We start from the raw sequence: 25,076 nt of genomic DNA, 5'->3' as shown, positions 1-25,076 counted from the left end.
GTTTCTGCACTGCTCGGAGTCCCTTTAAGGTGCCCATACAATTTTTCATTCTTTTTTCGATTAGATAATCTTAGATTAATTATTACGTTAGATTGAATATAAAGATTTTTCCAGCATGTCCGATCAGATTTTTCTCGAAAAAACTGGATAATTGTTCGAATTTCTTAATCGAAAAAAATATATATTTTCAACTTTCATTCGATGGTTTAGATCGAATAAATGGGAAAATCAAATGTTTTTATTGTATCTCGTATGGGCACCATTAGGATGCATGAAATAGGACAGAGGCAGGTGGGAACTCAACCAATATACTTGTATTTATTGCTACATGCCATGCACTATATGATCAAGACCTGAAATCCATATAGCGTGTTCCTCTTCTAGGCCTGACAGCTGTTTCATGTAATCAGCCGTTTCAGAGGTAGGAAGCTGAACAGCCAGCAGACCTAAGGGAATGTTTACACTACTGTATATGGCTTTCAGTTACAGTAAATGCAAGTATATTATCCTGTATAGATTGTACTTGTCACATGATGGTCACATGTTAAGCCTTCAGCTGACTTTCTTCTTATCTGAAGTATACACTACAGAGTACTGAAATCAAATGTCTAACCAGGCTTACATTTTTTTTTTTTTATTGAAACAATGGTTTTTGATTATTTTCTTCCCCCGCAAAAAATATCAAAAGAAAGCAGCAATCATTTTGAATATAACCATATATCAAATATATAGATATACCATTAAATGTTCACAAACTACAACACAAATAAAGAGAAAACATGAAACCGGGACAGAACTAATGCTGGGCTTACACGGCTCGATTTTGCAGCTCGATTCTTCCACTCAATCGATTCCCAGCTCGATTCTGCAGGCGATTCTCTTATTTTCCGCTCGTTTTTCCTCTTTTTCCATTGTCCTCAATGCGGAATCGAGCAGCGAAACGATCGAGGCGGCAGATCGGACGTGTCGGAAATTATCTATCGAGCCATCTAAATGACTCAGAGTTGAGCCGTGTATTCCCAGCATAACATTGCATTTGAATATGACAAACCTACAATGTATGTGGATCCAATCTGCGTTTTTAAAAGTTTAATAAAGCTTGCAATCTTGGTATTTCTTTTGCTTCTGGTTTTCCCTGGTTGTGGTTGTATAAGCCGCTATTGCCAGTTTTGTAACAAATTCCCATCCTGGTGTTCCACAATGACAATTCTTAAATCACATGCGATGCTGTTATTGTACAGTGAGAAAGATTGCGTATTAAACATTTGGAAACCTTTTCCTGACACTTAGGTTACAACAAATGTCCATTAAACATCCCTACAATTATTCTATTAAGAAATTATTATTATTTATTTGAATAAAAACCATAATCGTAACAAAGTGCTTCCCCTAGCCACATTCATCCCTCATCCCCCCCCCCCCCCCCATTTCCTATACAGGCTTATTAAAACAAGCGATTGTAGAGCCCACTGATTTGGGGCACCACCCTCTGATCAGTGCCATCCCACATGGTCAATTATATTAGAAAATATGTGCAGACAGGGTGGTACAAAGTATCTACTCCACCATTTGCAGTTGCCTTTGTCCAGTGGTAGAGGCTCAACCCATTTCATCCCACTTGTATGCAAATAGTGTGTGTCTGCAGTAGCAGTTGACCATGGCTCCAGAATGGTGATAGCTTTCACTTTTAGCTGTACCCTGCTGCATGCCTGAGTGCTTAGGCAATCAAAGCAGCAATATGAAATTCTTCATTTTTATTTCATTCACATCTTTTGTGTAGTAGAACTCCATACATGACACGACATCTTACCCGATCCCCACGCCTCATTCATATCCACCTCAAATCTCATGAACTTGCACATGATATCAAACAATCAATATTCACAAGAGGCAGGACCAAATATTGGGGCTAAATAGGAGAAAGACTGGGAGCCCTATATAGTGTAGTATATCTGAAAAATGCGATAATTGTGGTACATAAATACTCACTCACAAATCTGTGCTGCAACAATGGTGATGCGCTTGTGGAGATAACTGGTCTGTCTCCACTCAGAACAGTAGTAGGTCCTAGGATCCTGGTGGTTGCTCTCCAGAAAATAAAAAAAGAATGCATACTAATGAGCTCTATACTATTGACACTGTCCCTCATGGGGGTACAGACATAAGTGGGTGGGAGGAGGCGCCACAGATATAATAAAGCATTTAAAATGAGGGAGAAAAAAAGAGCTTGCCTCAAAGACGTTAGCCAACAGCACTATAGCTGATGTAAACAATGTTTATTAGTTGGCGTTCTGAGCTACCTGCTTGCTGCATCAAGACACTCAATTTGATCTGAAGAAGCAGGACATAGCCTGCACAATTGGTCATCACTCTATAGTGTTCCCAGTTAACCTTGTTTTCTTCAGCGACTGTGCTGTCGGTTGACTTATTTGAGGTAAGCCATTTCCCTTCATTTTATACTGTTTTTAGATGTTTTATTATACCTGGGGTGAACTCCTGCCACCCCATTATTTACAGAGGTGTGGCTATGGTGCGAAGCAGCATTACATGACATAGTTTTGGGGTAAAGGTTGGGCACAGAATTACTGCAGCTTTAGGTAGGATTTAATTAAACATTGTTAACTTTGTCGTTTTTAAACTGCAGCCATTTTATTATTACATTTATCAACGCCTGAACATCTGTGTATTCTTACACTGCCATGCTGTAACTGATTTTTCGAGTCATACATGCTTTTTCCTCCAGGCGGCAGAGCATGTGGGATATCCAGTAATGATAAAAGCATCAGAAGGCGGAGGAGGAAAAGGTATTCGCAAAGTGAACAATGCAGAAGATTTTCCAAACCTTTTTCGTCAGGTAAACTTGTGTGTAGAAATTCTCTGCATTACTGCTAAGCTGTTTACACTGGATTATTATAACTTATGTTACATATGGCCCATCAGGCACAGTCTGGTCCACAACTAATATTGTGGCTGTTCTTTTTTCCTTCGGACAGTATATTGTTGCGATCGCTCAGGGCTCTGGAGATACAGCCTTGGTTATATGTGGCTTGTGTTACAGGGCTAAAGTCTCTCAGACTTGTCAAATGACAGTTGCCAAGGCTTGGTTCACACATAAACCTGCACATTTCCGGTTCAGTTCTGTCCTGTCAGGTTTGCATCAGTTTTCTATCCGTTTTACCTGACTGGACCAGAAATGGCGTATGTACGTTTGTGCTGCCGGTCAGTTGGGCAGATTGACGGCTCATCTGGCTGCTGCTGAAATTCCCGACAGTGTAAAAAACTATTCCCCATCCGAATTAATACCAATGAGTGCCGGAAACCCAAATTTACCCTTGAGCATTGCTGCTATAATGGCACCCAATTCATGCACCACACGCACAGTGCTGAGTGCTGAAACCACCTGTTTCACGGAAATGTACATCTTTTATGTGGGAACACAGCCATAGAAACATGCAAAACTGGCAGAACAGGACTGGACCAGACATGTACCCCTTCTATGTGTGAACACAGCTATAGCAATACATACAAAACTGATACAGAAGTGACAAGACCAGAAATGTACAGATTTATGAACACATCTTTGGAAACGCATACAAAACTGATGCAAACTGACAGAACTGGACACCTTTTTTTATGTGTGAACCAAGCCTAAAATATATGAATAACTACCTATAAATCCTGTCTATGTTTAAAAATGAGTTGTGGAACAAAGTACTTCAATGATATGTGTTAACGTGCATTGTCCCAAAGAGCTTGTTCTTTAGTGAAGAGTCAGACGTTGGACTACTCTTGTTTTTATATTGTTTTATTGCTATGATTGCTACATTTAAAAGTAAAAAGTGTATACATATATTAGGTAATCAGGAGAGATTTTATTTGTAGAGAGTAGTAATAGTCTAAATAGAAAAGCAAGCATGGTATTGGACACATGCAGGCAGCATCATGATGGCAGTGAGGATAGGCTGTCAGTTATGTGGAGTGAAAAATGCTGTGCACAGCAAATGATGTGTGAAAGTGGCACATGCAGAGTTCAGTTCACACCAACCATTAACACATACATAGATAACATAGATAACAACTTGCTGAGTTCAGAGTAATGGTGTAAACAGTTCTCTTAGGACTTCAGCCAAGCACTGATAATCAGGTAAGACAAAATAGTCCATTTGAGAAATCAGTCCAAATAGGATGTGCTTTACTCTCCTCAGGAACACTGTGGGTCAGACTCATGGAAACCAGTGCAAGTAAAACTGCTGCAAAAATAGAGCAGATATTTTGATCGAGGATTCTGATTGGTTGCTCTAAGCATCTGTTCTATTTCTACACCAGATTTGTTCCAATTTTCCTTGCACTGGTTTTGATAAATCTGCCTTTATGGCTGCCCAACATTGCCAGAGTCGACTATAAATCCTACAGATAAAGCAGCATTGTGATCCAGAAACTGTATAAGCAGAGGCTTTCTAAACCAAACCAGAGGCTACATCCCTACCATGTGTCAGTGCAGCATAAAGGCCCGTTCTTCCTGTGTGACATTGGGGGTGTATGTAACCCCAGCCCCCACACTGCAAAGTTAGCCCACTCTTGGCTTTTTCACTTCAGCTTGGTGAATGATCTGGGCATTTTTAGTGCCAAAAATAATATCGGGTGCTTTGTCATGCTGTATGTTGCGCTTGCCTTGATTAAAAAAAAAAAAGGTCCTTATGTGCAGCCTTATTAACAGATTAGCAGGGATGCTGCAGCCGGCTATACCCGGCTAATAGTATAGCCGATCCTGCGTCTATATGGGGTAAATATAAAGCGCCACTCCGCATTAGGTTGCGGAAGGCACACTGGTGGGCTGGGGAGGCACAAAATAACATAATGTCGCAGTGTCCGTAAAAATGGCTGGCAAAAGGTTAACTAGTGTCGTGTTCATTAATTTTGCATATTGTTTTCAGTACAGATAATATCCACTACACTGGAATTACAGTCAAAATGTCCAACTCTACTCCAATATATTTAACAATAGATTATAGTACTGTGTTAGCCATCAGTAAAAGCAAGAAGTTTTTTGAATCAGGATGATACCATTAATTGGCTAACTTCGATATAAATAAGAGTAAGCTTTCAGCTTTTGAGCCTTTGTCAGACTGAATCCTGTATGCTTACAAGACAGCTATATACATGCAACATCGTAGGAGATACTCTCAAAGCTGTTTGGATGTTTTGTTTCAATTAAGACATCATAATGACATACATTTAAATTAGACTAAGCTTTCGGCTTTTGAGCCTTCGTCAGACTGAATCCTGTTTGCTTACAAGACAGTTACTGTATATACATGCAACATCATAGGGGATACTCTCAAAGCTCTGTTTGGATGTTTTGTTTCAATTAAGGCATCATAATGACATGTATTTATGTTTCCTAAAAAAACATATATTCCCTTTGATGTTGCATGTACTCTATATTGCTGTCTTGTTAGCATACAGGATTCAGCCTGACGAAGGCACAAAAGCCGAAAGCTTACTCTTATTTATATATACAGTGGAGGAAATAATTATTTGACCCCTTACTGATTTTGTAAGTTTGTCCAATGACAAAGAAATGAAAAGTCTTAGAACAGTATCATTTCAATACTAGGTTTATTTTAACAGTGGCAGATAGCACATCAAAAGGAAAATCGAAAAAATAGCCTTAAATAAAAGATAGCAACTGATTTGCATTTCATTGAGTGAAATAAGTTTTTGAACCCTCTAACAATAAAAGACTTAATACTTAGTGGAAAAACCCTTGTTTGCAAGCACAGAGGTCAAACGTTTCTTGTAATTGATGACCAAGTTTGCACACATTTTAGGAGGAATGTTGGTCCACTCCTCTTTGCAGATCATCTCTAAATCCCTAAGGTTTCTAGGCTGTCTCTGTGCAACTCTGAGCTTGAGCTCCCTCCATAGGTTTTCTATTGGATTAAGGTCCGGAGACTGACTAGGCCACTCCATGACCTTAATGTGCTTCTTCTTGAGCCACTCCTTTGTTGCCTTTGCTGTATGTTTTGGGTCAATGTCGTGCTGGAACACCCATCCACGACCCATTTTCAGTTTCCTGGCAGAGGGAAGGAGGTTGTCGTTCAGGATTTCACGATACATGGCTCCGTCCATTTTCCCGTTAATGCGATTAAGTTGTCCTGTGCCCTTAGCAGAAAAACACCCCCAAAGCAAAATGTTTCCACCCCAATGCTTGACGGTGGGGACCGTGTTTTGGGGGTCATAGGCAGCATTTTTCTTCCTCTAAACACAGCAAGTTGAGTTAATGCCAAAGAGCTCTATTTTGGTCTCATCAGACCACAGCACCTTCTCCCAGTCACTCACAGAATCATTCAGGTGTTCATTGGCAAACTTCAGACGGGCCTGCACATGTGCCTTCTTGAGCAGGGGGACCTTGCGAGCCCTGCAGGATTTTAATCCATTGCGGTGTAATGTGTTTCCAATGGTTTTATTGGTGACTGTGGTCCCTGCTAATTTGAGGTCATTCACTAACTCCTCCCATGTAGTTCTAGGATGCTTTTTCACCTTTCTCAGAACCATTGACACCCCACGAGGTGAGATCTTGCGTGGAACCCCAGAGTGAGGTCGATTGATGGTCATTTTGTGCTCCTTCCATTTTCGAACAATCGCACCAACAGTTGTCACCTTCTCTCCCAGCTTCTTGCTAATGGTTTTGTAGCCCATTCCAGCCTTGTGCAGGTCTACAATTTTGTCTCTGACATCCTTGGACAGCTCTTTGGTCTTTCCCATGTTGGAGAGTTTGGAGTCTGCTTGATTGATTGATTCTGTGGACAGGTGTCTTTTATACAGGTGACTAGTTAAGACAGGTGTCCTTAATGAGGGTGACTAATTGAGTAGAAGTGTCTAACCACTCTGTGGGAGCCAGAACTCTTAATGGTTGGTAGGGGTTCAAAAACTTATTTCACTCAATGAAATGCAAATCAGTTGCTATCTTTTATTTTTTCGATTTTCCTTTTGATGTGCTATCTGCCACTGTTAAAATAAACCTACCATTGAAATTATACTGTTCTGAGACTTTTCATTTCTTTGTCATTGGCCAAACTTACAAAATCAGTGAGGGGTCAAATAATTATTTCCTCCACTGTAAGTTAGCCAATAAATGGTATCAACCTGATTCAAAATTTCTTGCTTTTAGATATGACAAATCAACTTAAAGGGACTCTGAGCAGTGCAGAAACTATGGAAAGATGCATATCATTTTAAAGCTCTTTTTCTCCTCTTTCCAATGATATATAAACCGCCGCCCTACGCCTTTTAGTTTTCGCTATTTTCGCGATTGAAATTGCTGCGGCCTTGATTTCAATCGCAAAAATAGAGAAAACTAAAAGGCGTAGGGTGACGATTTAAAATGATATCCATCTTTCCATAGTTACTTGTATTACACAGGACGACACTTTCCTAAAGTCAGCAGCTCCATTCAGCAGAATGGAGCTGCTGACACTATGGAAAGTGTCGTCCTGTGTAATACAAGTAACTATGGAAAGATGGATATAATTTTAAATCGTCACCCTACGCCTTTTAGTTTTCTCTATTTTCGCGATTGAAATCGCGGCCGCGGCAATTTCAATCGCGAAAATAGCGAAAACTAAAAGGCGTAGGGCGGCGGTTTATATATCATTGGAAAGAGGAGAAAGAGAGCTTTAAAATAATATGCATCTTTCCATAGTTTCTGCACTGCTCGCAGTCCCTTTAAAGTATAAGAGTAAAGCATTTACAAATAAACGCCTGAAATAGCTAAAGCAATCCCTCTCCCTTAAGCTTTGCTATGACCACACTGACAGGAAATGTGACTGCACATTGTTCACCCACCATTAATTTGATATATGACAAATGGATGATGCTTCTATTTACTAAGTAAGCAGGGGAGGAACCTTATCCCCTGACTGTCTTGTGACAAGTGCATCTCTTGTCAGCTCCCTTTAAACTTGTAGTTGCTGGAGAGGAGATGATGCTGCTATCATACTTGTCAGGTGTTCAGACCACACTGATACTGACCCAGAACCAGCATTCTTATCAGGTCAGTGAGGTGTATAGCAGTCAGACAATTTTTTTAATCTATTTTTTTATTTTAAGGACCCACAATTGTATTCATTGTGTCTAGTAATTTAACTGGGATAAAAAATATCTGTGGTCAAACAATAGACCAATTGCTTATAGCTCACAATAGCTTACCTCACTCTCTCACAGAAGACAACAAATTCTCTTATGCACCAATTTAGGCAAGAGGATAAATTCCTTAAATCAAAACACAAACTACCTGTAAGTAACTGCATGTAATTATTGGCATGAAATGTAACGTGCCTTTAAAAAAATAAATAATAATCCACCGTTCTTTGCCTTTTTGTACACTGATAACAGAATCGTGTCATTTGGAGGAAGAGATTTGCAAAGTCTATTACTGAAACATCTTAACCCATTTACTAATGGCTAGTGGAGCTTTGTTTTAATACTGTTCAGTCAAGTCAATGGAAAATATCTCCCTGCCGTGTCCCCCTTTTTCACACCTGTCAGAGAGAGTATCAGATGGACACTTCTTTGATGCTTCTAGCAGCCTCTGAAATCCAGGATATAAATAACAGTTTCCATTTTAAATGACAGCTTATGTTTACATAACTTAAGACTTGATTATATAAGTGATCTGGCAAGCCTTACATGAACTGATTATAAGACACACTTTAATATGACCAAAGTAAAGGTGCCTATTAAAGTGGATCCGAGATAAACTTTTACTCATTGCATAATTGTGTTCCTTTCATATAGTTTATAGGGCATTCCTCAAGCCAAATACTTTTTTTTTAATACTCTAATTCCCTATAAACTAAACAAGCCTCACCCACATTTTTCACAGTGCCTTGGCATTTTCAGACAGTAGCAAGGGCTTACAGGAGCTCAGTCTGGGCAGGAGGTGGGGGAGGTGTTACTAGCCATTGATTTCAGAGGCAGAGGGGAGGAGGAGAGGGGACTGGATTTACACAGAGGCAAGCTGATAGCATCTCCTGATAGCTGATAGCAGCCTGTGACAAACAGAACATGGCTGCCCTCATTGTATCGCAGGAAGAAATAATCATATTTTGTTGAAGCTGTTTGCAGATAGATATGCTGTGTAAACTTTAGGTAACATATATAGACAAGTTACTTGTTATAGTTAGTTTTTCATCTCGGATCCGCTTTAACTATACAATTCTGCAGATGATCAGTCATTGTAGATCACCATAGTAATCGATGTGAAATGATCGGTTTTGCACATGAACAGCTGAAAACAATCCAATCAGATTAATGGGGGATCAGTCAAAAAAAATTTTGATTCCATTAATCTGAACGAATTGGTTAGAGGCTTTCTTGATGTTAGTGGGCACGAGCAATCATTTGCGATCGGTTACTGTTTTTATCAGAAATGAGATTGTATAATTAATGGCCACCTTAAGTTTTTAGAAATGTTAATGTAATTGCAGTACCTATCTGTCTATTTGTGGGTGGACAAACAATAGGGTTCATGGTTGGGGGTGAGGAATCTGAGGCGTGTAGGCCAGGTGGGGAGACATAAATTGTGAATGGATAGTGAAACGTTTAGTGAACTGGACGCTCACACGGTGGGGGTGGTAAGAGTAATGAAGGGATAACACAGGCTGGAGATGGGGAGGATGGGTGTATAGTAGGGAGCTTATATTGCTGTGGTAGAATGGATGAAGCGTCGGTATGGGATGGGCAGGAAAGGTGATCAAGTGGAGGGATATAGGAAGTTGTTTGAATAGGTGAAATGTGCATTCCCCACAAAGGCATTGCGCAGTGTGTTGGTGTAAGTGGATTGGTGATGGTCTGGAGAATTGGCATGCAGTGCGGGTGGGAAGTAGAAGGCCAAATGAACAGTGGTTGGTTATTTGGTGAGGCGAGGTACTGCTATCTTGTTTGCCACTTATTAAATGCAACATGGTCACACTGCATTTGTGGTGTGCACTGTCACTTTGCTGCATTCTTAGCCTTCATTACTATCAGAGGGGCACAGCTGCAGAATGGCGGTGTAGCTGCTGAAGCAGGATAAAGATTTGTGACTAACATTGAAGGAAGAGTAGTCTGGTCAGTCAAGCTGATGACCAACTCCATAATAACAATAATAATGAATAAGCTCAAGGGACTGGGCAGATCTGTAAAAAGCAAAAGTCCAAGGGTTGTTAACTCAGTGGATACACATAACTCCTCCAAAAACCACATCCACGAACACACTGCTTTGAACCTGCTTGTTGCTATGGGTGATGAGTGCAGGCACATGGTAGCAGGTGTACTGCGCTCATCAAAGCTGCAGAGTAACACTCACGTCCTTCTGCCACCACTGGTAGAGAGGACGTGATTTATACTGTAGTGTGAACACAAAGAGTTAATGTTTGCTTCAGATATTTTTCCAATCTTGTCCATTTTGCTATTTATTGTAAATGTAATATTCTACATAATGTAAGTGCTTTTTTTTAATAACAGGTGCAGACTGAAGTTCCTGGGTCTCCCATTTTTGTAATGAGATTGGCCAAGCAGTCTCGACACTTAGAAGTACAGATTCTTGCTGATCAGTATGGAAATGCCATCTCTCTTTTTGGCCGGGACTGCTCTGTTCAGCGTCGGCATCAAAAGATTATAGAAGAGGCACCGGCATCAATTGCCAATACTGCAGTGTTTGATCAAATGGAACAGGTGAATATTCAAGTGTTATTTATGTCTATGCTTATTATGTGAGTCTGGAAAGCCACAGTTTCAGACCTTAAACCAAAAGAGCACCAGAGTCATTTTTTATCCCAGCGTCATAATATAGATAGATCTGTATTACAGAGTTAGCCCTAGGCATGCTTACCTGTACTAAACTCCAATAGTCATTGTTTGATTTTAAATTGGCCATTCTGTATAATTCAATGGTTCATAAAGTGGCTAAATAGGGTAATGGTTAAGGGCTCTGCCTCTGACATAGGAGAAATGGATTCAAATCTTGGCTTTTCCTGTTCAGTAAGCCATCACCTGTTCAGTATGGGCAAGGCTCCCTAACACTGCTACTACCCTACTGTGTGCGCTCTAGGGGCTGCCTCGCAAGCGCTTTGAGTCCTACAGAAGAAAACAGATACTGGTATTATAAAGAAAAGCAGCCATCCTGCTTTACTACTTGTATCCAAATGTTGCTGTGTGGAGCCCCTGTGGGTGCCTGTTATCAATCATTGTCTGATATGAACATCCAGCTATAACCTGGCCCGTGTGGTCTAATGGTGTGGGCCTGTATGCATGTTGCATTTTTATCTGACTTTGAAGGCCTAAGCTTCTGATTAAGATGGCAGTTGTGGTTTTTGTTTTTCAATACAACAAAATTGTATTGAATACCAAACATACATACATTCATTGCGCAAGCAGACTGTTGTTTCGACACTGTTTGTTAAATAGCAACTTTAACTTAATATAGTTGTTTTTTAAAAAAAATAAATAAATAAAGATGGCACCCCATGTATTTCTTTTATTAATGTTACAGTGTGAGTAGTTTTAGCAAAAAGGAAATTGTGCTCCAATACAATCTCCTATAGACATGCTTCACTTTCCTTTACTTTCCACCAATTGTGTTCATTTTAAAATATTAAAACTTTTCAATACCTTATGAATAGTTTTGAATGCCCAATTACTTTGTGTCATCAATGAGATGCAAATGATGAATGCAGTGGAGCTAGAATAATGTTGTCATTAGTATGGGATTTTTGATTGGTCCATTTTCAAGCCACATTCATTTCGTATACAAGATTTTCATAATCTTTCATCAGCTCATAATTGTTTGCATCTCACTGACCATCCTACTAAAGACCACATTATTCTAGCTCTGTTGTATTCTTCTAACAGCAGGGATCTTGGGGTAGACCAATGGCTTGCTCTTGTATCCGCTCTTTAAATACAGGACGGCACATCCTATAATTCCAAGTGATGACTGTTTGCTAATTCTCTGCTCTTTAGGAACAGTGTCAGGAGAGAAAATAAGGATTGCCCAGAGCAGTGGTGCTGGCTAATTAAGGTGTAATATCATTGGCTGATGTCAGAAAGAGTAGCCATATTTTCAGCTGCAGCTGCTGTAAAATACAAAGAATAATGCATGAGCACGTTACACATACATTCATGGGTATTTAATGTCCTATTTTTAACATTTTACATGGCGTCTACAGTGTGGGGCACAGTATAATGAGTGTGGCTTTCTAGAGACTGTTAAAAGTTGTGCATTTGCATTCTCTTCTATTGTAAATGTTCTTACCACTATACAGTATATGCTGAATAGACAGTTTATTGCTTTTTGTACTCTCTGTCTATTTAGCTTGTTTATCCCATCTTTAGATTTACATATACATGCCTTTCACTTTTAGATAGCTGACAGAACTCCGTTATAAATAAAGCCATATGTTCAAATTAATTATGTATTAATTGTTTCAAGTGTGATTCTCTGATATCACTGCTATCCAGATGGCTAAAATATAATGCAGCGCACAGTGCTGTGGCGCTTTGTGCTGGAGGAGAGGAACCACTCAACACACAATTTAATCAACATGGACCACTGCTTGCATCTTAAAGAGGAATTCTGGGCTCCTAGAAACTCCTTCTAATGCATTTCTGACCCTCCCCTGATTAGGATCATTTCTGACCCTCCCCTGACTAGGATCATTTCTCACCCTCCCCTGATTAGGCTCATTTCTCACCCTCCCCTAATTAGGATCATTTCTGACCCTCTGATTAGGATCACTTGCAAGAATAAAGTTTACAAATATCTGTAAAAAGTTGTAATCTCCTGTTAACATCATAATTCTTGTCATATCACACTGACAGATTTACTGGGAGGGGGATGTTGCTGCATCCTTCACACGTTTTCTGCTAGATATAGGCTCACACTTCATATTGACGGCGCCCAAAGGACCTTAGTAGAATTTTTTCTGGTTTGTTTTTTTCTTCAATGCAGAAGAAAAAGGTAGCACACCACTGGCTGCAAATGATGCTTATATTGTGGAACACCTAATTGTGGTACCCCTGATGAAGGACCTGTGAGTCCGTGACATGTAGTGTTTCTGTTCCTCAATGCCAGCATCATTGAAGCCAGTGGTATTTCTTTTATGTTGTTTTGTCCAGGACCGTTTGAGCAATCCGGTCGAAGCTCAACACCGGCCGAATTCCCAGGTCTTATTTACCTGAGTTGCTGACTCCATGGAAATCTATCTGGAAATTGTTGTGTTTTTTCTTCTGTTGTAAATCGCAAGCAGGCCACAATCGCATACATCCATGGGATCCCCAGTTTTCTTTTGTTGGAAATGCATTAGTAAAAATTATGATATTGCATCACAGCACGATGGTGAAGCAATCGAGTCAAATAATTAAAAAAGGTTTGTCTGAGGTTTACAGCTGTTTTCAGTAGATTGTGAACTGCTTCGTGGCCACAGCATGCTCTGTAAAACATTTTCTGCTACATTTATTAGTATAGATAGCTTGACTTTAACTTACTGTTCCTCTTTTCAGTGTGCTGTGAAGCTTGCCAAAATGGTGGGATATGTAAGTGCGGGGACTGTTGAGTATCTCTACAGTCAGGATGGCAGTTTTTACTTCCTGGAGTTAAATCCCCGTCTTCAAGTGGAACATCCCTGCACAGAGATGGTCGCTGACGTCAACCTCCCAGCAGCACAGCTTCAGGTACCACACAGCTATTTATCTGCCTATTTTGCACATGCTTCTAATTCTGTCTTTTCCTCCGCTGTTTTTTAAAGAATTATAATACTGTACTGTGAGATATGAGTGCTCCATACACAAATGTTGACACTATTTTCTGGGCACATAACTAAACATGCAGTTTAGATCCAATATATGTAAAATGTGTTACCAGCCTTACAATGGCTGTTATTCTTTCCAGCCATTCCTTTAGTTCAGCTTGCCCAGCCACACAGGGAAATCGGCAGAAGCTCAGAAACCACAAATGCCTCCCTCTCTACAGTTGAGCTAAACCGACTAGCAAAATACCTTCCCAGTCTTCTGACTGGAGAGTGTGAAAGAGAAACACCATGACAGGTCTTGAAGGGAACCTGAACTGAGAGGGATATGAAGGCTGCCATATTTATTTCTTTTTAAACCATATTAGTTGCCCGGCACTCCTACTGCTCTTTATGCCATCAGTATTGTCAATCACAAAGTAGATACAAAGAACCGGCACTGCAGATCTCTGTGTAAGAGTGTCATCAGCATTAAGGTATTTTCAGGGAGGAAATATCTGGTATATAAGCTATATAGGTAGATACAAAACGTTTTTTTTTTTTTTTTTAAAGAAATAAAACCTTTTTTGCTACTATGGTATATAAGCTGAAATGTTGCGTGCTCAGGCCTTAGAGACAAAACAGATCAATATGGCATAGGTAGAGAAATAGGTCGGCACTTGCAAAAGATTCAGCATAAAATTAGCTTTATTTTTCTGGCTAATGCAAAAAGCAAAAAAGCAATCAGCAATGCATGTAGTTGTACATGCAGTGGCTGAATAGAGTACTGGTTAAGGGCGCTGCCTTTGATATGGGAGACCAGGGTTCGAATCCTGGCTAGGGTCAGTACCTATTCAGTAAGGAGTTCAAGGCAAGACTTCCTAACACTGCAGGGTGGCCTCCTGAGCTCGTCCCAGTAGCTGCAGCTCTTGAGCGCTTTGAGTCCGACAGGAGAAAAGCGCTATATAAATGTTCAGATTATTATTATTATTATTATTATTATTATTATTACATGTAGTCCTACCAGATATTTGATGGCTGTGGGGTGAGGTGGGAGCGATAGGGGCCGCCTTACGACCGTTTCGCTCTCCTGAGCGTCTTCAGAGGAAGTGCGCATTGCCTCTGAAGACGCTCAGGAGGCAATTACCAATCGACTATATGTCGGGTAACTGGTAATGATAGATTTATTTTACCTAAACTTTTCTTCAGGAGACTTCATGGAGACCTGTGACTGATTTGATCACGTGACTGATTTGTAAATCTCTGGCTGGTGGTGGTCATGTGATCTTGTTCCATTTATGCTACCTACTTTAGCATATACAGGCAGCAAAAAGGAAGCATGCTGACATAATGATGACCAGCCAACTAGAAACTTAAATGTAAATTAAATAATTGTTTTCTCAAATTAAAGGTGAGACCATTTGAGTAAATTGATCGTCTCATTGTTGCCATGTAAATTAAACAGAGTTTAGATTTTCACCAGATATTGTTGGCCAGGGATTCCCTCCATAAAGATGACCATACACTGTTTAGTTTGTAGTTTTTCTTCTGCTTGGAACTTATGAGCAATGAACCTTCAGGGCCAAAAAAACACGCCAAATGTGCCTCACTCACAAGACTCAAAACCGCTCGAGGAACAACCAAAATAGTATATGGCAACAAATGAAAAGTGGCAACATTTCATCAGGAATAATGGTATTTTTTTTTGGGTGAACAGGCTGCTTTTCCCTTTATAAATCAGTCCCATTGTCTAATGTAACTACCATTGTCAGTGGTCGATTTTTGGAGAACTAGCATATTTTTGAGATGTGGAAGGAATATGTAGTGAATGGAGGAAAGCCATGCACATGTGGGAAGAATACCGTATACAATCTCTATGCAGATATTGTCTTAGCTGGGATTTGAAACTGAGGCTGTGGCACTGTGAGGAGGGAATGTGATTTGGCTACTTGGCCACCATGTGGCTTGTTAAAGCTAAGAGATCATCCATTTTATTGAACTTCTTCTATATAAGCTGTATGATACTTTCCATTACCAAGCCGCTGTGTATCTGGTAACTGGTGAATAGCTGGTAACTGATAATGATAGCATTATAGTACCTAAACTCCTACTTCATGGGAATTCACAGAGAATCATGAGACTGATTAGTATGGTCTGGTTGCCTTTAATCCTGTATACAGGGCTGTGCCTTGCAATGTGCTTCCCTCATGTATAATATTATGGTGTACTATTTATTGTCATCAGAACATAAGGTAGTAGGTTCCTCTTGGACTATGTGATGCCATAGATTTTAGTTCTGTATTTCCAGTTTTCTGATATACTCCAGAGTAACTTTGATGGAAAGGTGTGTGCCTGTATTACCAGGAGATGAAAGGCTCCCCTCCCACGATTGTCAGCACACAGTCACAACATAGGAATGCAGGAAATCCCATCTGCAATGCCAAGCTGTATGAAGCAGGCTTTATATACATGATATTCTAAATCTTCACAAAGTTCAGTGTATACAACGCAAGCTATAATTTGACTGGAATGCTACCTTCACTGCTGAAAAGCTACATTATTTTGTGTGAAAAAACAGGCTCACTGAGTGCCTCTGTACGTTTAACCTGAGATTAGATAGCGAACTGATAGGGGATTCGTTTTCTTCTAAGCTTTCACATATACTGTATGATTCTACCTGGGGAGTAGGATGAACATTTCTAAGTTGGCTGACAGATTCCTTACCCTCTCACAAAGATCCACTGAGTTTACTGTAGAAGCAAGCTTATAGCAGTTTATATCCTGTTGAAACTGTGATCACAGTAGAGGTCCATTCTCTGGAACTCATCTAACTGGCACAAATTGTCGGCAGTACTCACATTGGTGAATGCCATCTTGTTAGGCTGTTTGTGGGCTCTGCTGTGCTTAAAGGACAACTGAAGTGAGAGGGATATGGAGGCTGCCATATTTATTTCCTGTTAAACCATTTGCCTGGCAGCCCTGCTGATCTGTTTGGCTGAAGTAGTGCCTGAATTACACCAGAAACAAGCATGCAGCTAATCTTGTCAGATATGACAATAATGTCAAAAACACCTGATCTGCTGCATTCTGTTCAGGGTCTATGGCTGAAATTATTAGTGGCAGAGGAACAGCAGGGCTGCCAGGCAACTGGTATTGCTTAAAAGGAAATAAATATGGCAGCCTCCCTGTCCTTCTCACTTCAGGTGTCCTTTAAAAACTGTGTTCCATATAGAAGGTCAATATACTTTCAGTTGCTGTATTTTAACTTTTAATACAGAGTTCATGGCAAGTATAGAGAGTGGGGTATAGTACTGTATCAGCTAGGTCTATTTTTAATGCTTAGTCTCAGGCAACCAGAAAGCACATTTACCCGGCATCAGCCAATCTCCATTGGTGCCGGATAACTGAGACTCTGCTGTATACCTGATATTGGAGTTACATAGTATTTTTGCCAGTAATTCATTTACAAAAGGCAATTTAAATACTATGATGTGTGTTCCAGGGATCAGAACTTTAACCTAAGACCGCTCTCCTGTCTCCTTTATTGTACTTAGAACAGCCTCCACTTTCAAATTTGAACATATAAAACAAGCCTGACAGGAGAGAAATGTATATTAGATGTGTATATTTTGTATATGCACAGCACCATCTGCTGTATGAAAGTGGATAGCCATCTTCACTCTACATTGAAAGAATCACAGAGGAAAAATACTTCAGAGCCCCACTACTCTAAAAAAAAAAATTGTGTGTGTATTCATATAAAGAAATATATACCAAGGGGCACACTGGATCTTTTCTAACGCACTCGGGTGCAGTGATGGGCTAATAGCAGTTTGCATGCATGCAATTTTAAAGCACACCTGGAGTGAAAGAAATATGGAGGCTGACCTATTTATTTCCTTTTTAAACAATGTCTATTGCCTTGCTATATGGCTTGTCCTCTGCCTCTGATATGTTTAGCCATAGACCCCGAACACTCAAGTAGATCAGATGTTTGACTGAAATCTGACTAGATTACCACATGCTTGTTTCAGGTGTGTGATTCAGACGCTACTGCAGCCAAAGAGATCAGCAGGACTGCCATGCAACTGGTATTGTTTAAAAGGCATCCATTATTACAGGTTCCCTTTTAAGAAAGAAATCCGCCCCAGCTGCACACTTGGTAGATAAATTAAACTTCCACTTAATTACCTTCATTAAATCATAATTGTGTCAAAACTCATAACAAATGGCAGACATCAGTCAAAGCTGTGTGGAGGATGGAGGTGGTCAGTGTTTTACGTTGAAGAAAACACTTTCTCTAGACCCCTCCCTCACTGTCAGAGTGCACTATTAGGGTGAACTTATTTTTTCTGTGGGTGTGCTTTGGATAGAGCAGGGAAAGATATAGTTGTCACAGTGAGGGGAATGTTGTGCATTTCCTGCTGCTTTCATGGGTAACAAAGTATCGGAAGCAAATAAAAATCCTCTTATCAGGGACTTATGCACAGTTAAAACTTTTTCTCTTTTACATTTCCATTGAAGTCTGTGACCTTGTTGGGTTTTTGTTTTTATTTTATTTTTTTATCACTTCCTGTCCTATTGATGAATAAGAAGACAATAACTGGAAATGTGTCCTGTTTGGGACACATACATTAATAACACATGAACAGTGGCCACACGCTATCAGATTGTTTTACAATAGATTACACATTAGATTCTACAGTATATAAACATTGAATCTAATGGAAATCTATTGAAGCTGCAGCAGTTTCAGCCGATAGCACAATTACGATATTGATATAGAATTTTCGTGTGAAGCGATAACTGTTTTGCGCAAACAATCGCATTTGTGCGCAAAAACTTTATTGTTTCGCGTGAAAATTGGCGATGGCGCGCAATGCGAAAATTCGTGCGAAAACAGCCGTACTAACAGTTAGCACTCTTTTGTGAATCAAACCAATTGAGTGGTGTGTGCCCAGCTTAAATCTGACCAAAGGCTGTAGGCTTGTTTGAGCCTGAATAGATATTCATTTGATTTAGCCCTGGCAACTGATGTAATCTGAAGTGCATTCATACTGTATGAGCATCTCTTTTATTTTTAAAACCCCATCGCTAGTTCAGAATGATCTACATTTATGAATCCAGTATTATGTGTTTTTTTTTTTTTCTCATATTTCCAGATTGCCATGGGAATCCCTCTCCACAGAATTAAGGATATCCGAATGCTGTATGGACTTCCAGCTTGGAGTGATACACTTATTGACTTTGAAAACTCACTAAATGCTCCGTGCCCAAGAGGACATGTCATTGCTGCTCGTATTACAAGTGAAAATCCAGATGAGGTATGCCTTAACGAATAGCTATTGGATGATCATTAGCTGTCTCGCTCAGAGTGTGAAATGCAATGCCACAGAGCAAGTCAAGAGGAGCACAGTAAAATAAGGGAAGGGGGGTGTCTTTGGCCAAAAACATGACTTCTTATATCAAGTCTCACTTAATTTTCAGGTCGAAGTAGAGTGTGAAAGGAAGTATCCTGAGTAAATTGTTGAGCTGTGGCTTATAAGGCACCACTTACTGCTATATAGATGCCCATCTCCCATCAAGCCTTGCTGGTGCCAAGATTCTGCATTTACTGCAATGGCATCTGTTACTCCACCTGTGGTGCAATGGGGCGTCCTGTAAAAAAAAAATTGGTCCAGGTGCACATTTGAGTGTTGGCATGAGCAGCCTTGTTCACTTGCATTCAATGCAGCCATGTCCGCCTGTACTTCGGCTTGTGCACCAGCTGAGCAAAGTAGTGTACACTATTCGGCACCACTACCAAATAACTCACAAGATATTGGGGTAACCTTGATGATATTAGGTTTAAAACCTTACAAGCAAAAAAGTAAACATAGCCATGACTACAAAAGATGTACATTTTATATTTACATATTTACCTGAAACTTGATTTATATGAGAAAGAACTATGCATTGTGAAGGAGATTTACCACTGAGTGAAGTGCGTATCTGAGTGAACTTCTGTGAAAGTCTCTGGAAATCAGTGCAGAACTCTGCAGTGTCTCTAAACATTAATCTATAGCTAGAGGTTGCAGTTTCCTCTTAATACAGATAGCCCCATACCCTTTACTCTCAACCGCCAGTTACAAATGTCTTGTAATTGCAAACACGTCCTCCTGTACAAAATTGTACTTTTTTGTTATTGCATGTCACATTTTGGTATATTCTCTACCTTTGTCCACAGGGTTTTAAGCCAAGCTCTGGCACTGTTCAGGAACTGAATTTCCGCAGCAACAAGAATGTGTGGGGCTACTTCAGTGTAGCGGCAGCTGGAGGTCTTCATGAATTTGCTGATTCTCAGTTTGGTCACTGTTTCTCCTGGGGAGAAAACCGAGAAGAAGCTATTTCGTAAGTGTGTTTTGTCTTTGCTCTGCTTGTCACAGACCGCAAGCCGGTCTGCGGATGGGGTCAATCGATCAGCGTCAGAAATCCTCTCACACGGTCATTTGCTCATCACGAAGGGTAACCCGACTTCGCAATTTGATGAACTGACTCGCGGAGGGAGCGTTCAGATGCCAACGGATTCACCACACACATACAATTCAAAGATCTGCCACCAAGCGAGTTACACAGCCCGCTACTGTAATTATACTAGGACTTCGAGAACGCTCTATCAACCCTTAGCAGTATGCAGGAACCGGGGTCAGATCGTTATATGTGGGCCGGGTTCTCAACATACGGGTTATAAAGGCACACTGCTGTTAAACACAGGGTAGCGATTTCAGGAGAATAGGTACGATTGTGTATGTTCAGCAACAGGTCATAACCGCTAAACGATTTTTAAAACGTTTAATAACAAAAATGCATTACATACAGTTATATACACCAATTAACATATACACACAGAGCTTAAAAATAAAAAGGAATAAAATCCGAAAGTTCTTACTTAGTTAGCTGAGCAGTCCATTTGAAGAATGAAGAAAAAGAGTCCAGTTTAAAAGTAGGCATTAATGTTAATAGTCCTTGAACACAGCAGGCGTCGGCTCTCCTTAAACGCCTGCCTGGACTTGCCTGGTCGATGGAATTTGGAGAACTCGGCAGGTTTGGTCCCGCCCCACTTTTATAGGACCTGAGTTTTGGGGCTGTCACTACCTGGAAAGTAGGTGTGTTTAAGGCAGGGTTATCTCATGGCAGCAAGGTTGCCACCTCCAGACTCAGAGCAAGAAATGTACCAATTATTAATAATCTGTGTGACTCCGCCCCAAATTGGCGCATTGCAAATCCGAGACTACCGTATATTCATAAGCGGCCTGCGACCCTGTATTAAACAAGGCTATACATGCCTATTCTATTGCATTCGCTCTATGCAGGCCGGATAAAGTGGTTTCTCTACTGATTCCTAGAAAAATGTAATTCAGGTGAATGATAGAACTGATTTCTAGGTATCAGGAAATGTAATTCTTGTCTTGCTGTGCCAAACCTATTTTGAATTATTAATAAATTAAAGTTCTCTTTGTTTGACCGTATGATTTTGGAGGGAGCTCTTATCTCAGCCAGTTTGAGCTAGTTTCTGGGACATGAGCTGTGTAGCTGTGTAGCCAAATGGCTCTGCCCAGGGGGTCGGCCACGTGTGAAATTCTTTTCCGACCTGACACAGGATGTGAGGGTGAGGGGCTGTGCTGTCAGTGGAAGAGAGCAAGGGAAAGGTATTTTGTTTTATTCTACCCAGGACCGACAGTAATTGTGCAGGACCATACGAAAATCGTTGGCGATTGCGCACGACTTTCCGTAATGTTCGCCACACTGCTCATTATCAATGGAGCATTGTAGAGGTTCTAACCACATTTACCTAAAACGTCTCCTAGTCCTGCTGCCCACTCAACACCCACAGCATGCACCAATTGTCATGTTTGATGGCTTTGCATTTCCTATTTTGTTGGCTGGAAGATAGTGAACAGTGGAAAATCTCAAAGCAAATCTGTGGGGGTGTTCATAACAGCACAGGTGGCAGGGCACTATACTGTACAACTCTGCTACGCAGCTCAGACTGCTCTCATTGGTGAGACTTTGTGGAACCCAAGTCAGTCCTGGTATTTTCAGGGATCCCTGGTTCAAATTTCTGTCCATGCCCACTCTCACCCCATGTAACACTTCTTCCTGCCCTTTGTCATGCCTCTACCACATTGGCTAGGTCTTTTTTGGTCTCTTAGTGACATAATCAGCTTGCCTCTGCAGCAATACTGAGAACAGACAGCAATCAAATAGGTTAAGGTGGATCAAGTTGGTCTTCAAGTTCATTTGGGACTTTGCAAGGGTCAGTAGAGCTTGTGTGGACAGTATCCCATGCCATGTTGAGGTAGTAAGGCAAAATACTATGTAGGCTTACTGCTAGATAGGGAAATGGAAACACACTACATGGGTGCTTTAGTAGGAGATTGTTGGATAGCATTCTGGTAAGGTTGTTGCCTTTGATGGGGATTTGAGCTGTTTGACAAAGGTTTGAACCCCATCTTAAGCCAGTATGTGTAAAACTGTTATGAGTCTTTGGGCAAGGTTCCCTAATGATCCTGTTTGCCTGTGGAGCGTGCCTTAGGTGTCTGCAGCTCTGGCGCTTTGAGTCCGCCAGGAGTAAATCGCAATTTAAATGTTCTGTGTCGTGTCTTGTCTAATATTTTTTTTTTTTCTGGTTCCTTCCAATAATCAATAATAGGTTATGAGCAATAAGAAGCTAACCAGTCAGTGTTACAATTTAGTTCCCTCCTGCCTGTAGATTTGAAGAGAGGTTGAAGGTTGTGGAATGGTCTAGACAGAAAATCTCCCACCAGTAATCACAAGCAGCATGCTATAACATTATCATAGGCCCTTGAATTTCAATGTACTTGTTTCAGCCTCTTGTTTTTTCCCCTTTTTTGTCTTTTTTGAATCAGTAATATGGTTGTTGCACTGAAAGAATTATCTATCCGTGGAGATTTTCGAACAACTGTGGAATATTTAATAAAGCTTCTTGAGACTGAAAGTTTCCAGCACAATCGGATAGACACTGGCTGGTTGGACAGACTGATATCAGAAAAAGTGCAGGTAACTTTCTAGCCTTGTGGCTCAGTAAAGCAAAACCAAGATGCCAGAAATATAATGTTCAGTATAATGTTTCCACATACAAGTCACTTAGCAAGTAGAGCAAAAGCTTGCAGAGTCTTCACCACAATAGAAAATACACTGGTCATCCTGTATGTGAGACTCTGCATGCATTTGGGCTACTAGCTGTTGTATGTGTTTTATGTTTTCTCTTCGATTGTTGGCCTAGTGGAGAAGGAACAAAAATCAGGGACTTCATCTGGACTTGGAACACCAATTTGCTTTATTCCATATTCATTGTACTTGAGTTGTAGCAACACACAAACTTTTGGCCAGAAAGACCTTTTATCAAGTGCATTTGACAAAGACCTTTGCGACCAAAACATTGTGTGTTTCTTTTACTCTGGTAATATAAATATTGCTGTTTAAAGTCTAGGTGGAGTCCTGGGTCAATTTTTGCCATGGAATTCACCCACTGGTTTCACGTGCTCATGATTTGACTCCCTGGTTAATATAGTAATATAGGTCTTGTGTATGAGGTACAGTATGCAGGTACTTTCTTTCTCTTCTTCTCCTGTGCCATGTTTTTGTGATAGCTTGCCTTACCTTCCTACACACCTTACTAACTTATTAGTACAGTGCTGTACACTAGGATGGGGCTCTATAAATAGAGGATGGTAATAATGATCAATTATATTTTCGATTCATTAAACACTGTATATTCTTGGCTAATGTCAATTTAGGTTTATTATGTTAGCTTTGTTTCACTGAGATGTATACCACACTGATCAATATGTTGTCTTCAATTTCACTAGATTTATTGGAATATGGAAAAAAACCAACTACATTGGAAATCTAGTCATGTTTTTAGTTATCTGGCACCGATGGGGATCGGCTGATGCCAGATAAATGTGCTTTTTGGTTGCTTGAGACTCCATGTTTAAAACAGGCCTAGTTAATACAGTACTATACCCAACTCTATATACATACCATGATCTCTGTGTTACATGTTAAAATACAGTAATTGAAAGTATATTATCCTTGGGGCAGCCGTGGAAACTCAGTCTTTAATCACAGCAGAGCCCACAAAGCCTAATGCTGGGAATACACAATGCGTTCTTGCAGCAGATAGATGGGTTCAATAGATCATTTCCGACATATCCGATCTCACGTTTGATCGTTTTGCCGCTCGATTTCTGATAGAAGTGAATGGAAAAAGATAAGAAAGACTAGCGGAAGATAAGAGAATTGAGTGGAGAATCGAGCGGCAAGAACGAGCGAATGGAGAATCGAGCAGCAAAAACGCACTGTGTATTCCCAGCATTAAGCCTGATCTACACAGTATAATTTTCCATCAGATAGACGGATCTATTAGATAGATCTAATCAGAAATTGCATTGTGTGTAGACGTCCAAATTGTTTCAGATCAATTTTGCGATACATTTTGCTTTGATAAGTACCCAAAATCTATTTCAAAATCTAACGCAATCCGATTGGACTGTTTGAAAATTATCTAATAGATCCGATCTGATGGAAAATTGTACCGTGTAGAAAAGGCTTAAGAAGTTATCTACAACTCCTATATTAGATTAGTTTATGTTGCTTGGGCAGAGTTAAATGTGTTCTTTTCATGAACTCCTCTTGCAGAGCAGGTGTCCTGTAACAACCAGTGAAATTCTTCCTGTCATCCTCACATACTGTAAAGAGAAGACCTGGCTAGTCATTGTAGTGTAGTGTAGACTGTATGGGAATCCTTTCATTGCTATATTTCCTTGCCAAGGAAATCCTAGGAGAGACTGTTACAGTTGAACATGGTGCACAGTGCTAATTTCATTAATTTTATGAAGTCTAAACCATTGCTTGTACATTATGTACATTAAAATCATCTTTAATTTCTCATTTGCCAGGCTGAACGCCCAGACACTATGCTGGGGGTTGTATGTGGTGCCCTGCATGTGGCAGATATGAGTCTCCGGAATAGTGTGTCCAATTTCTTGCATTCATTGGAACGGTAAGTTAAAAGGTTATTTTTTTATTCTACCTTTGTACAAAAATGTATTCTGTATAACATACATTATAACTATGCGTGTTAGTATTAGAAATTGCCTTACTGCAGTTTTATTACATCATGTAAAAATAGTATAAAGTTATTGCAGAACGTCCCTCACAAAGGGACCTAGTTATCACAGTAATGTGCTGCTACTGGCCATGCCAGCTCCATACACCTCTTGTCAACAAACTGCATCAATC

At 40.2% G+C, this 25,076-nt stretch overlaps 1 protein-coding gene across 5 annotated transcripts in view; it reads left to right on the top strand.

Moving 5' to 3' along the window:
• Positions 1-25,076, top strand: part of ACACA (acetyl-CoA carboxylase alpha) — a 421,319-nt gene that overhangs the window by 68,778 nt on the left and 327,465 nt on the right. For all 5 annotated transcript variants that reach the window (XR_011026314.1, XM_068269366.1, XM_068269368.1 and 2 more), the window contains exons 9-15: positions 2,744-2,854; positions 10,510-10,719; positions 13,546-13,716; positions 18,932-19,093; positions 19,996-20,159; positions 22,679-22,829; positions 24,734-24,837. Coding sequence is in view for 4 of the 5 variants with exons in the window: in XM_068269366.1 (XP_068125467.1) it covers positions 2,744-2,854; positions 10,510-10,719; positions 13,546-13,716; positions 18,932-19,093; positions 19,996-20,159; positions 22,679-22,829; positions 24,734-24,837 (1,073 nt within the window). In the remaining variant the exon portion in view is untranslated. The remainder of the gene's footprint in view (positions 1-2,743; positions 2,855-10,509; positions 10,720-13,545; positions 13,717-18,931; positions 19,094-19,995; positions 20,160-22,678; positions 22,830-24,733; positions 24,838-25,076) is intronic.

This window comes from Hyperolius riggenbachi, chromosome 2 (assembly GCF_040937935.1).
Source record: "Hyperolius riggenbachi isolate aHypRig1 chromosome 2, aHypRig1.pri, whole genome shotgun sequence".
In the NCBI taxonomy this organism is placed as follows: domain Eukaryota; kingdom Metazoa; phylum Chordata; class Amphibia; order Anura; family Hyperoliidae; genus Hyperolius; species Hyperolius riggenbachi.
The sequence above is the reverse complement of the archived record's forward strand: the minus strand, read 5'-3'. Positions and strand labels throughout refer to the sequence as shown.